General features: G+C 52.7%; 1 protein-coding gene across 2 annotated transcripts; it reads left to right on the top strand.

The window, feature by feature from the left end:
* Positions 1-7097: 7097 nt before the first annotated feature.
* On the top strand, positions 7098-12449 carry HAPLN2 (hyaluronan and proteoglycan link protein 2). 2 transcript variants are annotated; one of them, XM_088151110.1, is made up of 5 exons: positions 7098-7179; positions 7612-7965; positions 8483-8599; positions 9878-10063; positions 12166-12449. In XM_088151110.1, the coding sequence occupies exons 1-5, from the start codon at positions 7098-7100 to the stop codon at positions 12447-12449; spliced, it is 1023 nt and encodes a 340-aa protein (XP_088007236.1). The 2 variants fall into 2 exon arrangements, with proteins under 2 accessions (XP_088007236.1, XP_088007235.1); XM_088151109.1 differs by having other exon boundaries at positions 7098-7188.
* The last annotated feature ends 3513 nt before the right edge of the window (positions 12450-15962 follow it).

The raw sequence follows: 15962 nt of genomic DNA, 5'->3' as shown, positions 1-15962 counted from the left end.
TGAGGTCCTGCGGATGCCCCCGAAGAGAAAGGACCGCAGGAGAGCCAAGAGGAATATGGCCGCATACACAGGAGTGCCAGTGGGCATCAAAAGGGCCTCCCCCCCTTCTCTCCCCCAGCAGAAGACCCGTTTCTCCCCTCATGGCACTTCTCCAGCTACCGAGGGCTGCAAGCGTCTGCAGGATCCTTAGTCAAAGTGACAGAAGTGGGGTTCAACCCCACAACTCGCTTGGCTCAACTCCTTGGCTTCGCTCGGCAGACGACTCGCCGTCACAGCTTGACTACGTAAAAACCTTTATCGCAACAAGGAAGTAAGCCGAGAGAAAGAGCCCACTGCCAGGGCAAGGGTCCGATATCCCTCTTTATGTTTAAGCCCATTGCCCTTCCCGCAAATTAAGGGAGGCTGAGGCTTTAAGCCGAGGGGCTGTGGAAGGTTTACGTGGCTGCCGTCTTTGTCCCCCAAACCACCAGCTCTCAGCTTAACCCTCTCAGGGCAGGAAGGCCAAATTTCATCAAGTTAGCTCTTCAGAATGAGATACTGAAGCAGTTAATGATCAGAAAGTACCAATGTGTCTTTTAAAAAATCTGTATTATTTCAACAAGGATAAAAAACACAATGAATTGCAGTAACATCAGTAAGACAGAGGTCCTCATACGTTATGGTGCAGTGACCCCCTACAATCTCAAATAGGATCGATCTGTCTCATCACCAGATGAAAAACCTTATGAGGACTCATCTCAGAAGTTCAGGGATCTGCTCTAAATAATGCCATTGAATGAATTGAAACCCTTGAGAAAAGGCTGACAGAAAAGATCTTCCGTATAAAGATTTTGCAGAGGACTGAAGGCATGAGAAGAAAGAGCTTGATATGCATCTCAAGTTGGCACATGGATGCACGTGCGCTTGGAGAGATTTCTTTCCTCCCCATTTAACTCCCTCACCCTTTTTAATATATTGCTGAGGTGGCACAAAGTTAGATAACTGAAACCATTTAAAAGGCTTTATTAGTTAGAGACATCACTGCAGTCTTAAACTCACTGGCTACAGTTTTGCTTAGAAGTGGATTGACGCAACACATTTTAATGCACAGAGTCCTACTGAACTAAGAAAGACATATGACATACGTACGTATAAAAATGTGGGAGAAATTTCCATCTGTAAGCCACAATTATGCACATCAAATTCTATTTAAAGAGAGTCATTAAAATTTAAATTCTTCACTGCTTTCTTAAGCTTCCACATTTTCAATGCAATCGATCTGAGAAGGAAGCTCACATTTTCCCCGTTCTGCCTGTACCCTATCAGACATGCTTTTAATTTTATGTATTTATTTATCAAATTTGTCACTGCCCATCTCATTGAAAAGCGACTCTGGTGCTTTCCTTCTCCTTTACCTGGATAAGCCAGTTTGTCCAGACAGAACAGGGTAAATGGGGGTTTTTAACTTAGCTGTAATGCGTGTGAAGGTTTAAGAACGCTTCTCATTGATTGGACCAAACAGGCGAAGGGCCGTGCCTGGATATGTGTTTAGGAATAGGGCATCAAAACCAGACGGTGAGAAGAAAACGCTGCTCTGCATGAGAAAGATCTGGACGGGCGTGATGCGCTGTTCTTGAAAACAGGAGGGCTTCACAGCCACCGCCACGTTTCCACCCCCTGCAGCCCGTTCGCTTAAGGGAGCAGGCTTCGGGGCAGGGGAGCGCCACCCCTCCTTCCTCCTGCCACCAGGACGCCACCACAGCCTTCGTTGGGTGGGACCTCCTGCCAAGAGCTGTGACTGTCCCAGCAAACCAGGACAGCTCCTGGCTCTCGTGCTGCTCGCCACTGAGGCGGGGAAGGCCGCTCCGTGCCCTGGATCCCCTCGGTGCTGATTTAAAGGTCCCTAAAACCCAGATGCTTTCACCAGCGCTTCTGGCCTGGGAAGGGCCCAGAGGGAGGGGGAATGAGCCAGCGCTGGCCAAGGGGCTGAAGTGCACTCCCTCCCCAGCCTGCTGAAAGTGCAGGGGGAACAAGCCACCTTTTAACCAGGTATTCCCCAGGGCAGACATGGGGACCAAGTGACCGGGAAGCAGAGCAGTTGCTGGTCAATCATGTGGCAGTAGCCATGGAGGCCATGAGGCTGCCTCTGCAGAGCAGGATGGCCGCAGGACCCCATCAGACGAACAGCAGCAGATGATGGACTCGAATACAAGCAGCGGCTTGTTCCCTGTGGAGAGAACAAAGCGTCCCAGGCCTTGGCGCATCGTCACATGCTGGACCAGACCTCCAATCCGGCAGCCGGGACAGTGCAACAATGGCCCGATTCGCCGGGCCCCGCACAGTGGGGGTTGCGTGGTGGTGGGGGGCTCCTCCCGTTTGCCCCCTTGCAAGGTAGGCCCAGGATTTAAATGCCAGCCTGCCAGATGCAGAGAGGCAGAGCTTCCCAGGACTGGGGGAATCCCACTTCTCCCCAGGGGCCTTAAAGGGGCAAAGGAATTTCAAATCCTAGGGCTGTTCTGGAAAGAGCTACAGGCAAGCAGCGCCACTCTGGCCCAGTAAACGCACTCAGTATGCCTTAGGGGTTCTTCTTCTTTAGGGCAGCGAGAGGGAGCTGTGATCTTTAGGCACGAGATTTTTGCTAAATTTAATGCTGGAGACCTGCAACATCGGATGCGGCAAGACTTGAATCGGGTGGGCGCTATTTCACCAGCACGCTTTCTCCTGCTGGCCTGCTGCCAGCCCTTTGAGGTGGTCCAGACAAGGAACCAACACCACGACTGCTCACCCTACCTTTATTTGGAAAATGCAGTTCAGCGGGCAGATATGTTGGGGTCTGCACTTGGGGGCTGAGGAACTGGGAAGAGCCGCAAAGACGACAAAAGACTTGGAGGTGAAATCCTACGAAGGGTAGATAAAAGAACCTGAATGCTCCGCCCGAAGAAGAGCAGGCGAAGGGGAGGACTAACTGTCCGTAGTACTCGAGGGTGAGAGCCAGTTTGGTGTAGTGGTTAACACACCAGGCTACAACCAGGAGGCCGTGCATTCTGGTTCTGCCTGAGGCACAAAACCAGCCTTTTACTCAGTCCCCAAACGGCAAACCGCCAAGAAGACTGCAGGGAGAGTCCAGGCAGTTGCCAGGCGGCGACCCTGACTCAAAGGCACAGAAGCAAAAAGGGACTTGAGGGCAGGGCAAGATCCAATGGGCGGTCACTTTACAGAGGGGGATCCAAACTCAAAATACGAAGGGATTTTCTGTGAAGCAGTGGAACCGCCTGCCCCTCTGCCGTCCCCAGAGGTTCACAAACAGACACCTGCGTGGGGATCCTTCCCTTCCGACCCTATGGTTCTGTGCACACAGCCACGCAGGTTTTGTCACGCGTGCCCTCCCGCCCCCACCTGTGAATGCCTGGGCTTGAGGCAGCCACTGGATGGTGTTGAAATACGAGGGGCAAATGGCGTGGCTAAGCCGGCCTCACTCTTGTGCTGGCTACAGGATGGGGCCATAGCAGAAAAAGGGCCAGCTTGTGCCATGGACAGGTACAGGCGGAGACACCGTGTACGTTTTCTTGCCCTGGTTTTCCCTGCGAAATAATAATAAACAGTTGCATTTTGGGGTGGGGGAGGAAAGCAGCTAGAAGGGCGATTTGGATAAATTCATGGAGGACAGGCCTAGCGAGGGTTAATAGTTTCAGGTATACCTCATAGTTGGGGTCACCAAATTCAAACTGCAGGAGGAGAATGGTGAGAGAGGGAAAGGAGAGACGCTTTCTTCTAAGCCCTCCAGGAGCATCTTCTTGCCCACTACGAGGAACCAAATTTTGGACTACGATAGGCCTTGGCCTGAGTCAGATTAGATGTTCTCCTATTGCTATCTGGCAAAGGCGTAGAGAAGTGGGCTAAGAGGATCAGGAGGACGGAGAAGCATCACTCCATGGAGATGCAACCTATTGCCGAGTTCCAGATGCTTGGAAGGACAACTGCCTTCCCGCCATGCCTGTTCCTCTGGAGGCCTCTGGCTGGTTGATCTTGGACCTGTCTGAACAACTGAGGCTCTTCTGCTTCCTCAGCTCCTCTTTAAAATCACACAGAAGTACCTGCATTTTCCATTAAGTGAAGTTGAAGTGAAGTTTGGGGATTTGTCTACATCTATCATGTTTCTGGAAGAAGAGCATTTTAAAAAATTGTATAGAAAACAAAATGAAAAGATTGCTATGGAGCAAAGCTTAAAATATTTGGTAAAGATGCAGGTATATTATAGAAGCTTTCTTGAGATATGAGACAAATATGTTCTCAATTTTGCTTTCTCACTCATAGATTTTGCAATCTCTTGGCAACTGGCTACCTACATAGGAAGATAAAAAAAGGCCAGCAGTCTTGGCTGCACTAACACAAGTATGGTGTCCAAATCAGAGGAGGTGATCCTTCCACTGAATTCCAGTGGTTCAGATCACCCTTGGAGTCTTGTGTCCAGTTTTGGGCACCACACTTTGAAAGGGACAAGGAGAAGCTGGAGTGAGAAGAGCTACCAGGATGGTAAAAGTAATGGAAACTGAGCCTTGGAAGGGGGCTCCAAAGAGTTGGGCATGCTTAGTTTGCAAAAGGGAAGACCAAGGGGAGATATGACAGCGGTCTGCAAACATCTAAAAGGCTGCCACATATGTTCTCTCTGAACCTGAGAGCAGGACAAGGGCCAAAAGGCTTAATTTTTTTAAAAAAGTGAATTAAGGATTTCCTGACACTCAGAGTTATTAAACAGTGGAATGGTCTGCCTGGGACAGTGCTGGGAGTCTCCCTCACTGGAATTTTCCACCAGGGGCTGGAGGTCGGGGGTGATTCAATGAATTCCTGCACTGAGGGGGAGGTGTGGAGCCAGTGACTTCAAAGCCCCCTCTATGATTCTAGGAAAGGGCACGTCCCGTTCCCCTCCCTTCCAGAGACACACATTCCAGCGCTTTTCCTGCCTTAGGTTGGGAGATGGACTGGCTGAAGGTTTACGGCTAATGTTGCCAGGGGTAGATGTCCAGAATGGAGACAGCTGGCTTATAGATCCGAAGCTCAAAGCCTTTGAAAATCACCACTTCTCAGCCCGAAAGCATCTATTTCAGGGTGACCATTTGAATTCCCACCAAAATGATTAACATGGGCCAGCCTGGGCCACAGAGATGTGCCAGATTCTGCATCAGTCGCCTGAATGCTGAGGGCCAAGGAAAACAACTTCAGTAGTTGGGAGCAGAAGGTATTATGGGGAAATCTCTGGGGCTTTCAGCATTCCCCCCCGCCCCCCAGTGGTCCTTGGTCTTGGAGACCGAGAAAACCTCCCTGAAGATCCCCAGCCCAGCATCAGAAGGGTGTTGATCGTTTGTCTGAATTACTCTTCAATAAAGACAGGCTTGTTTGTTGGGAATTGCTCTGTTTGCCCAGCTGAACAATGGGGAGCTGTTTCCTCTTCTTTGTTTTAATGTATTCTTGGAACAAGGGGGTGGTGCTGGGGGCGCAAGTGACAAAACAGAAAGAGATGCAAATATTTATGGGAAAGAGCAAGAGGAACCTGCTCTTTCCTAGAAGGACGCTGGCGTAAGAGGATCCTTCTAGCTCCCCAGTCCTGATTTTCCCCGTCTCCCCTGGGGTGACCAGCAGCCCTTCCTCTGAGGAGCCGGGAGACCTCTCTTCCTGCAGTGGCTCTTGGCAGAGCGGAGGCTCACATGCCTGAGGCCGGATTCAGAAGAGGAATGATGAGTGGGCCACTTTAAAGTGACCTATTCCTGCTTTGGTTTGGGATTTGTAGATGAATCACACCAGGTACAGCTCTTCCTTTTGCATCTTATCACAGGAGTTGCTTAGAAAATTATTTGTAGAAATAACTTGCGCTGTGACAGGCAGGCAAAAGCGGGCAGGATTTATTTGGCAGATGGTTTTTTTTCAAGGGAAGGTCATGGGAGTGGAGGAGGGAACAAATGGGGGCAAATGGGGCGCCTAAGAAGGGTTCAGCAGATATGTGGGAGTGGGGAGAGGCAAATCCTTGACTTGTGGCCTCTGGAGGCCACTTCTGGTCCGTCTGCTTCTTCGATCGCATCCCCTGCGTGTGAGCTCCCCAAAATCCCTGGTGGTCCTCTGTGGACACTGGTCAGACTGGAAGGCATTCTTGTCTAATGAGTTAGCAGCATCGCTTATCTGCAGAATGAAAACCGCACGGAAATGCCAAGTGCCTGGCAGGGATTAAAAAACAGGGCAGTCCATCATCTGCACCGTTTGCTGGCACTTTAGCAAGAGACAGGAGGCTGGGCAAGCGAGCTCTTGGCTGACCAAGCTCACCTCTTCTTAATATTCATTCTTCAAAGGCACAGAAGCTGTTGAGAAGTTCCATTTTTTCAGGACCGATGAAGCTCATGAGATTGCTCTCACTCTATGAGGAAGTAATCATCTGTGTTGGTTTACAGAGTCCTCCTTGAGCAAAGATGTTGTTTTAGGTGCATTTCTCTCATAGTGCCGAGAGTATATGATTGAGTTTGGATCCCACGTTTACAGCTTGACCCTGTTCCTGGTTATGCCCTTGCTTATCCCAGCCCCAGGAACCAGCCCTGGGAAGACTATTCTCTGAGCGGAACAAAATCGGTGTGTGTTTTCACATAGCCGCAGAGTTAGAAGCAGCCGTCCCAGCCCTTGAGTCGAGCTGCCTGTTCAGGGCAGCATCACGTCCCAAGACCCATTTGGGGGCAGCGAACAGTATGAGTTTTCTGTATCTCTTTGCTGCCATCTGGTGCTCCGCGGAGTTTTGCAGCTCAGCTCTGCCAGCCCTACTGAAAGCATCCCTGAGGAGGGTCCCCATCTTTCCAGGGGATTATCCCTCATGCTGGTTTTCTGTATGTGGGAAATGGGGGAGGGGAAAACGTGTACGTTTTGCAAGCCCCCTTTGTGTCTCTGAGCACTGGAAGGCCTCTGCCTGCTTTGAGAGGGTTTGAAGAGCGCCGTCCTCCTCCCGGTCAGTCTGTGGTGGCCGAGACAGTTCGGACCTTTCCTGCTGGGTGTTGGCGGGATGCCTCTGCGCCTCAGCAGCCTCCGGGGTTAAAGGGGTGTCCCTCGTTTTGCAGGCACCCCAGTCACCGCCTTCTCCTTGAGGCATGCCTCTGCTTCTGCTCCTGACATCCCTGTGTCTCTCCTCTGCTCCTGGAACTCTCGCCATCTACCAAAGGCCAAGTGGGAGTCATCAAGGTATGCAGCGAATCCCCCTCCTCGGCCCAGAGCTTCTCCCCGCCGGGCCTGCAACAGAACGCCAGTGGCAGAAGCCTTGGCGTGGATGTGCCTCCCGAGTGGGCTAAGGCCCGTCCCTCCTTGCGATGGTGCCATGGCACCATCCTTCCCTGAAGCCCCAATCTTTCCTCCTGCCCAAGTGATGTGGTCCTCCTCTCATTCCCAGCCTGTGCTGGTGTAAGAGTCACTTCCCCACCATCACCCAGAACAGCCTCAAGAAATGTAACATGTAACCCTTGTTGCAAACGCTTACATTCATACCCTGTTCGCTATCGGGGCAAACTTAATTAGATGAATGACTTTGCAAGTAAAGAGAGCTTCCCCTGCATCTCTTCTGGCTCTGCGCTGCGGCCTTAATTAGCAGGCATTTCTTTACTCCCACAGCAACTCCTGTCCCCCTCCAGTACTTGCTGGAGCCAGCGAACAAGGTAGTGCAGACCCAGAGGGGAGCCTCGGTCACCCTGCCTTGCATCCTGTGGGTTGTGCCCCAAAACTATAAGATCAGGTGGAGCAAGGTGGATCCAGCTGAGTATCTGGAGGTTGCCATTCTGATCACCAATGGGGTCCATCACAAAACCTATGGCCCGCTGGGCAGCCGGGCTCACCTGAAACGCAGCCACCGGTACGATGCGTCGCTGACCATCTCCAACGTGACCTTGGACGATGAGGGCCGCTATCGCTGCCAGCTTGTCAATGGCCTGGAGGACGAAAGCATCTCTCTCGTCCTGCAGTTAGAAGGTAGGAGGTGCCCCCGCTGCAAGGCGGGCTTGCCTGTAGGCCGAGAACGCCCCCCAACTCTGAGAGCTGCGACTCACCAACCCAGGGGAGCAGAGCGAGGGAGCCGGTGCCTTTCCGTGCAGGCCCCGCGCGGAGGAGGGGCAGCACTGGGCAACACCTCCCGGCCTGGAGCCGGGCTGACCCATCGGGCACAGCCTTCTGTTTCCTCCTCTGAAAGACGGGGCTGCGGAGTTAAAATGGGGTCCACCTGGCTTGATTCACACATTTCCTTTGCGGAAGGGAAAACGGGTTTCCAGGCCAGGTAGGGCTCCCTCTCCCTGCGTACGCAAACTGCACAAGCCGTGGGGCTTAATCGGGGGCCGCTGCAGCCAGCCCCGAGGACAAGGGCAGCGCTGGTCTTCCGCGGGGAGAGGGAGCCGGCGCATGGAGGGGTGTCTCCGCGTCTGCTGCCGGTTCTTTCCCCAGCCTCTGTCCCCTGCAGCCCGCCTGCCCCTCACCTTCTCCCCTCTTGCTCCAGGGGTCGTCTTCCCCTACCAAACCAGCCGGGGCCGCTATCAGTTCAACTACTTTGAGGCCAAGACGGCTTGCCAAGAACAAGATGCCCGGCTGGCCACCTACGAGCAGCTTTACAAAGGTAACCCAGGTTGGACTGTGGGCACAAAATAGAAGACGGGGAGAATCAGGAATTCCTCTGTTCCTACTAATGAAAAACTGATGGAGAAAACCAATCTATGTGGTTGCTAAGAGTCAACACCAACTTGACGGCAGACAACCAGTAAATCAATTAACACCCCCACACGCAAAAACCTCCAAGGGGAAACTCAGAGGTGATGTAATCTGAACACCTGTCTTCTCGCCACGTTGACACCCTGAAGATGATAAAGCAATCAGAAATAAGTTTCTGAACTACGCATAAGTGTGCCTGTAACCATTTGCCTTTACATTCCTCAAGGGTTCTTCCTGTTAGGAAATTCCTCCTGAGGTCCAACCTACTCCCCATCATTTTAACCCATGGTTTCTCATCCCGTCTTCGGATCCACTGAACAGTCTTGCCCCTTCTTCTGCATGGCAGCCCTTGAGATATCGAGGACAGCTATGCGGTCCCCCCACGGGTTTCTCTTCTCCAGGGTAAACATGCCAAGTGCCTCCCAAATGTTGGGAGCTACATGAAGCCCAAGATCTGGTGATCGAGATCACTCGCGTATGAAGCGTCTCCCAGGCATTTCAGTTATTTTTGCTTCCATCCTCCTTTCTATGGTCTCTGATCAGCAGGAATGAAGAGAGGTTATGGGGGTGGCTCTGCACTGGCTGAGCTTTGAGGGACTCGATGGAGAACAGGCTGTGGCTCCGTCCAGGCTCCCTCCTGCTCCTCTGCCTTCGCTTCAGAATGGCCCCCCTGCAGCCTCCCGTTTGCACGGTCAGCTACGGCCCTGGAAGGTGGGGTTGGGTGGAGGAGGGGGTAGAGAGATACCCCCTGGGTGCGTTTAGTCCTGGCCCGGGACGGACAGGCATGAGAAGAGGCGGATGCATCAGAACGGGTGCGCCTGGGGTAGAATGCATTCCCATTAAAAAAAAAAGTTTATGTGCTTCTTAACCAGTTCAAGGTTCGGGAGATCTTCAGACCCACTCCTTGTTTATTTCTCGAGAGGGCAGAGGGGAAGGTTGTGCTAATTTATCCTTGGACTGGCAGATCAAGTTTGGGGTGATTATATAATCCCCCCACACACCCTTTCAATGTCTTGCTAAACTTCCTGTCTCCCTGTTGCCCTTGCCCCTGTGCCTCCAATAGCAAATTAATAACAAATCCCCTCCACCCACCCACCCACCAACGCCTGTCCGAAACGTAGAGGCGCCAGAGCAGAAGCCAAGGGGCAGCCGGCATTCTGCCTCCCTCTCTGTGGTCCTTTCCTAGCGTGGGCGGAAGGGCTGGACTGGTGCAACGCGGGATGGGTCGCGGAGGGCAGCGTGCACTACCCCATCCGGAATTCCCGCAAGCCCTGTGGGGGACACCTTCTTCTGCCGGGGGTCCGAACTTACGGCACCAGGGACAAGCTGAAAGATCGCTTCGATGCCTTCTGTTTCACGTCAGCCGTGCAAGGTAGGTGGAGACGAGCCAAGGGGCGCTGCCGGTAAGACACGTTTCCGAGGCCCAGATTGTGCGTCCGTCTCGCCTTTCTCGGGCCCCTCTCTGAAAGGAGTGCCGTGGCGTGGATGAGTCAAACCCATTGGCAGCTTTATTGCTCTCAGCCTTTTTTTCCACCTTGAGTCCATCCCAGGATAACTTTCCACAGATCCCTGTTTAGCACCCAGGGGAAGCTTCAGGCGTGGCTGCAGGGCCACCCCTGAGGAGGGAGTCTGGGGAGGGCCTCGGGGTATCCAGCGCCAGGCCACGGCCGTTGTGGGCTCCCTGGAACACTTTGCACGTCTCCACTTTTGACCCAGGCCTGGATCCAGGTAACCCAAAGTTCACGACTTGATGGGGACAGAACAAGGGTCTTCTGGCTGCAGCCCCTGCCTTAGAGAGTCCCCTCTTGGCCACAAAGCAGGTCTTTAAAAAACTTATTTCTTCTCTTTTGCTTTGAATGGAAAGGCTTTTATTAACTAGGCCTTTATTCCTTTTGTTGATTCAGTTTTGGCTTTGGCTCACTTATCCATTCTTAAGGTGACTGAATCCTATTTAGATGTTTATGAAATTGTTAAATTAGCGCTGAGCTGTATGCTGTGCCCGTGGGAAGAACGGGGCTGGGAAGGTAGCTAAATATCCCAGGATGGGGATCCGTAATGGTTCTGTGACCTCTCAGGGGCACCGTGTCCTTCTGACAGAACCTGCATCCTGTTAGATTCCCTCGGTCTCCCCTCTGCTCACGAGACCCAGTGACACCAAGCTACGGGCAGATAGAGTGCCCTGGCTTTGCCAGCTTCAGAGATTTGGAGTGTTACATGCCGGCCTCTGAGTGCCTGGTGTTTTTGACTGTCTGTGTTGCCAATTTGGATCACCAGAAACAGTTTCAGCTTAAAAGGGGAGCTCAGCTGATTGACTTATAAGATTATTTATTTATTAATTTGATTTTTATGCTGCCTGATTCCCAGTAACCCTAGGCAGCTCAGAAATAAAATAATAAAAACAAAAGGCAAAAGATGGCACAAATTGGGTAACAACCAAAGCAAAACCACATCACCCAGACGGGGACTTCACTTTCCCTCGCCAGAGACCTGGGCACAGAGCTCTTTGAAACACTGGCAGGGTGGGGGCCACCTGGATCCTGGGGGAACCTCATTTGAGAGGGCAGGCCCTGAGGCAGAGAAGGCGCACTTCTGGGGTCCCCATGGATGGCACTGTTTAATCGAAGGAACCCGGAGCGTGCCAACCCTGCCAGATTAGATCAGCTGGGCAGATATATGGGAGGCAGGCAGTCCCTCAAGTAGCCAGGCCCTGTGCCATGGAGGGCACCTTGAATTGCACCCAGGAGCAGACTAGCAACCAGAGCAGCCCATGAAACAGAGATGTTACAAGGGCACACTGAGGCACGCCCATCACTGCCCACACCACCGCATTCCGGACTAGTTGAAGCTTCCAGGTGGTCTTCAAGGGCATCCCTATGTAGAGGATGTTGCAGTAGTCAAACCACAAGGTGACCAGAGTGTGAGTGACTGATCTAGGAAAGGGCAAAACTGGTGTGCCAGATGAAGCTGTGCAAAGGCCTTCCTGGCCATAGCTGCCACCTGCTCACTGAGCAGGAGCTGCGACTCCAGACTGTGCACCACTCATGAATGGGGGAGTGCTACCCTCTCCAAGGTTAGAGAGGGAACGTCCCCCCCAGATCGGACGCTAAAGATTATCCCATGCCGATAAGTCCTTCTTCCTTGTCCGTTCCCCGGCTCCCTCGTCTTCCCTTGTCTCGCTGGCCCTCTGGGTGGGACAGGTTGCATTTCAGAGAAAGCCGTATTGGAAATGCAAGGTTCCAGCCTCCTGTCCGGCCACCTGGATTTGGTGCCCGGGACTCGTATCTTCATCACCCAACTTTCTTAGGGGTAATACACCCCGCTACTGCTATCTTCACTCCACTCTGATTTACCAGGCCTCCGCGTGGCTTTGCGGCTGTGAAGGGTGGCCGGGCCCTTCCAACTCTTGCCTCCGTTCTGGCTCTCCCGTGGTCACCCTCTCTTTGTCCCCTCCTTCCCGCTCCCTCCCTCGCCCAGGTCGTGTTGATTTCATCAGGGGCCACTTCAACTTCAAACAGGCCACGCAAGCCTGCCGCAACGACGGAGCCGCGGTGGCCAAGGTCGGGCAGCTCTACGCGGCCTGGAGGTTCTCCCAGCTGGACCGCTGCAACGGAGGCTGGCTGGATGATGGCAGCGTGCGCTTCCCGATCACTGCTCCCCGTCCACACTGTGGGGGGCTCCCGGAGCCCGGCGTCCGCAGCTTTGGCTTCCCCAGCAAGTTCCGGAAGAAGTACGGCGTCTACTGTTTCTCTGTGAAGTAGCAGGGGCGAAAGCCCAGACGGAGGAGGCCGTGGCGTAGGGCGACGACAAGGCCCAAGGAGGCCAACACCAAATGGTACCCTCCTCCAGTCAAAGTTCATCAGGAGACCGTCTGTAGGGATGTTCCTTCATCCTTCCTGGAGTCCGAGGTGGAGCTCACGGCCCAGGCTACTGTGTGCTTTGACCAAACACCCGTCAGGTTGAGTACAGAATATCAGAATGGCGTTTTTAAAGCGTACTTCCCCTCCGATATCTTGGGAAATTACTGCAGTACTCTGAGGTCCTAGTAGTAAAATTGTTAGCCCCTAGTGCTTTTGTTCCACACTGCAAACCCTTAATATTAGAAATGCTGCCTGGGCATTGCCAAGAAAAAATAACCACCTATGCAAAGATTCAGAGCTGTGTGTGTAGTTCAATGCCTTTAACAAACTAAGTTACCAACTCAAATTTCACCACTGCAATAGGGAAGTTCTTTGTTTCACTGACACTATTTAATTAAAAAGGTTATATTAGAAATCTTTATAATGTGTTATTTTGTCCTCTGCATCACGCTTTTTATGGACATTTGTTTGCAAAGGTGAACTGTTCAGGTCTAGGAACTGAAGAACTTCAGGGCAAACATGAATTAATTTTTTTTATCTATGTGAGTACTAGATTTTTATACCTCCACAATCACAAGTCCCTTGGACATAAAGAATACGACATGATAAAATAAAGATGTCCATGATGCAATAAAATAAACAATTATTAGAAATAATCAACAAGCTATAACCCAAGGGCATCATCCTGATAATTTGGCTAAAAAAGCTCTCCGGAAGAGCTCCATTCAGGCATCTGAGTGAGTCCAACCTCCCAGGAAGGTTGTTTCACATCACGGAGGCCATGATGGCCTCACCCCTGACCTCATGGAAGCGAGGAGACACCAGTCCCGTCCCTCTGAAGGTGTCCCAGTGCCAAGCCTTACCCGGCTTTATAGGCTCAAACAAGCACCTCAAATTGCACCCAGAAACCCACCAGCAATCGGTGCAGAACTGGCAGCACGGGTGTGGTGTGCTCCTGGCACCTTGTGCTACTTAACTGGTAGGCCCCACATCCCTGTTGCAACTGCAGTTTCCAGATGTGTTCAAAGGCGTGGAGCCTTTGGCTCCTACGTGGAGCTCACTGCAGCAGTCCAACCAAGTAGTGAGCGTGGTGAGTTTCCAGATCCGCCTGCCCCGGGAAGGGCTGCAGCCGCCTGGCCGGCGGGAGCTAACAGAGGCCTTGGTAGACAAGCAGCAGCCTGTCTTGCTCGGGTTCAGCTTCAGCCTGTTGCTTCCCGTTCAGGCCCTGCAGCCTCCCAACATCAGGGAAGACTTTGGCCCCATTGCCATGTGGCCCGGGAGCTGATAACGTGGGCAGAAGATAGCAACCGCTGGCCTCTCTCAGTGGCTTTGTGGATGTATACAAAGTGGAGGGGAGAAAACTCAGCTCTGCAGCGCTCACGACTAAGAGGCCAGTGGCTGAGGAAGGAGTCAAACCCCTCTGGAATGGCGCCCCTAATCCCCAACTCCCACAGCGCCTGCCAAAACGCCTCTGGGTCCAGGAGGCCTCTTCAGCCCATCTCATCTGAGCCAGAAGTGACGTGATCACAGCCCGGATTAGATGCTGTGCCCTCTCGAGCCCGATCATTGAACAACTGCTCTGGGGCAAAAGCGGCATCTAGCACATGACCACTTATGTGGGACAGCCAGAGGTTACCTGGGGGGAGCCCCCAGTGGCCCTTGGGGCCAGCAACTCCTGAGCTTTCCTACCCCCAGAGTCGTGGAAGTCTAACGATGGAGAAGACATGGGGGCAACGGAAGCCAGCTGGAGCAGAGAAGGCGCAGGGTGTGGGCTGCCTGTTGGGAGAGGGTGGACCAGCAGGGTGTGGAAATGAATGGTACACCCTGAGAATGGCCAGGGTTGCTGGCCGGCTGCAACTCTGAATGGGTAGGCAACTCAGAGCAACGTTTGGCTGCCGGAACTGGTGCCGCTCACGGTGCCCGTGTTCAGAGGCAGAACAGGACCCAGGTGAGGGGAAATCCATCCCAGGATCCTGAGAATCCAGGAAGATGCGATCTAGGCAGCCCCAGGCACGGAACAGTGAGAATGCAAATGTCCTGCCTCGGTTCCCCTTAAGGGAGCTCTGGGGAGCTCTGGGATCAAAGCTGTGGATCCAGAGGTAACCCAGACCCACCTGCTCATCACGCCTGTGGGTCTCAGTCAATGTGGGTCTCATTTTTGTGTCAGTGGCAAAACTGTCACAGCCTCCAAAAACGTAGGCCACATGGACACGCAGACCCTAACCCTTAAGGACAACGATCAGTTTGATTTCTTCTGTTGTCCTGCCTTTACAAGACAATCTGTTAAGTACATAATGCGAAGCAGCCTGAATCTTCTGAAAAAGAGGGGGGGAAAATCCTACTCAAATGATGTGAAGTACATGGCTTTTCTTCCCTTACACTCCTACAACACACACCCACACCCACTACAATTCTGGTGAAAAGTGGAAAAGTCTCCTACGCGTGCCCAGTGATCTTGATCAAGATTAAGCCCTGCAACCTTACATTACCTTTCAAAAAACCCGGAGATGCTGCACAGGACACACCATCTCCAGTCTTGATGGGGCTGTGCTTGGTCCTTGCAGGCTGTTGTCACTGGAGCGGTTGGCCCGTTTTTTGCTGTGTTCGGGGCTGATGAGAGCTCACGCAAGAGTCTTGTCAAGCCCACCGAAGCCTCAGCGCAGCTAGGGTTGCCCTAATTTCCGCAAAAAATGGGCCAAAATCTCGGTTTAAGAGACTTATGATGTCTATGGAAATGGTCTGGGGCCTGCGTTTGTATTCACAGCCCCCGTTCTCTGGTCCCAAGAACCAAACGCCCTCTGACCTGCTGGCTGCTTCTTTAACTGCAAACTTTGTGGCAGGAACATCTGGCGGAACATCCTGTGTTTCTCCCTCCCACCTCCTGCCTTTTGCTGGAAAGTTCTGGCAAATCCAGAATGGGGAGGGTCTGCAGGTACGTGCCCTTGGTTGTTCCAGCTTCCTACTGCAAGCTGATCGCAATCAGATCGATGGCTGAGCCTCCACAGGGCACATGAAGGGTTCACACTTCTTTACGGAAAGGGCCATTCAGGTGGGGGGCACTGCCCTATGGGGAACTGGGAAGACTCCTGAGGCTTGCTGAGGGACAATTGCCTCCTGCCCCTTTAGGGAATCCTGATCTCGTTCTTCCTCCCCGCCCTGCCACCACCGTTCCAGAAGATCGACATTCAGCGGATTGCAGAAGACAAAGAGGGACCAGCCCCCAAACGAAGGGGGTTGTTTTGCATCAGTCCATCCAGTGAGCAGCGGTGTGTGTCAAAGGAGCCCCCGTGATGAAGTCATGCCGGGTGGTGGGCTGAAGCTGCCCCCCCTTCATTCTGCCACTGGGGTGCAAACCTCTTGGGGAGGGTGCGTGTAAATAGTTAGCTTCAGGACAATAAGGGCAGCCCCCAAGTG

Source organism: Python bivittatus, unplaced genomic scaffold (assembly GCF_059951505.1).
Source record: "Python bivittatus isolate LINGU-HERP-01145 unplaced genomic scaffold, Pbiv_v1 ctg000660_np1212, whole genome shotgun sequence".
Lineage (NCBI taxonomy): Eukaryota > Metazoa > Chordata > Lepidosauria > Squamata > Pythonidae > Python > Python bivittatus.
Note: the sequence above shows the minus strand (reverse complement) of the source record. Positions and strands in the feature narration are given on the sequence as shown.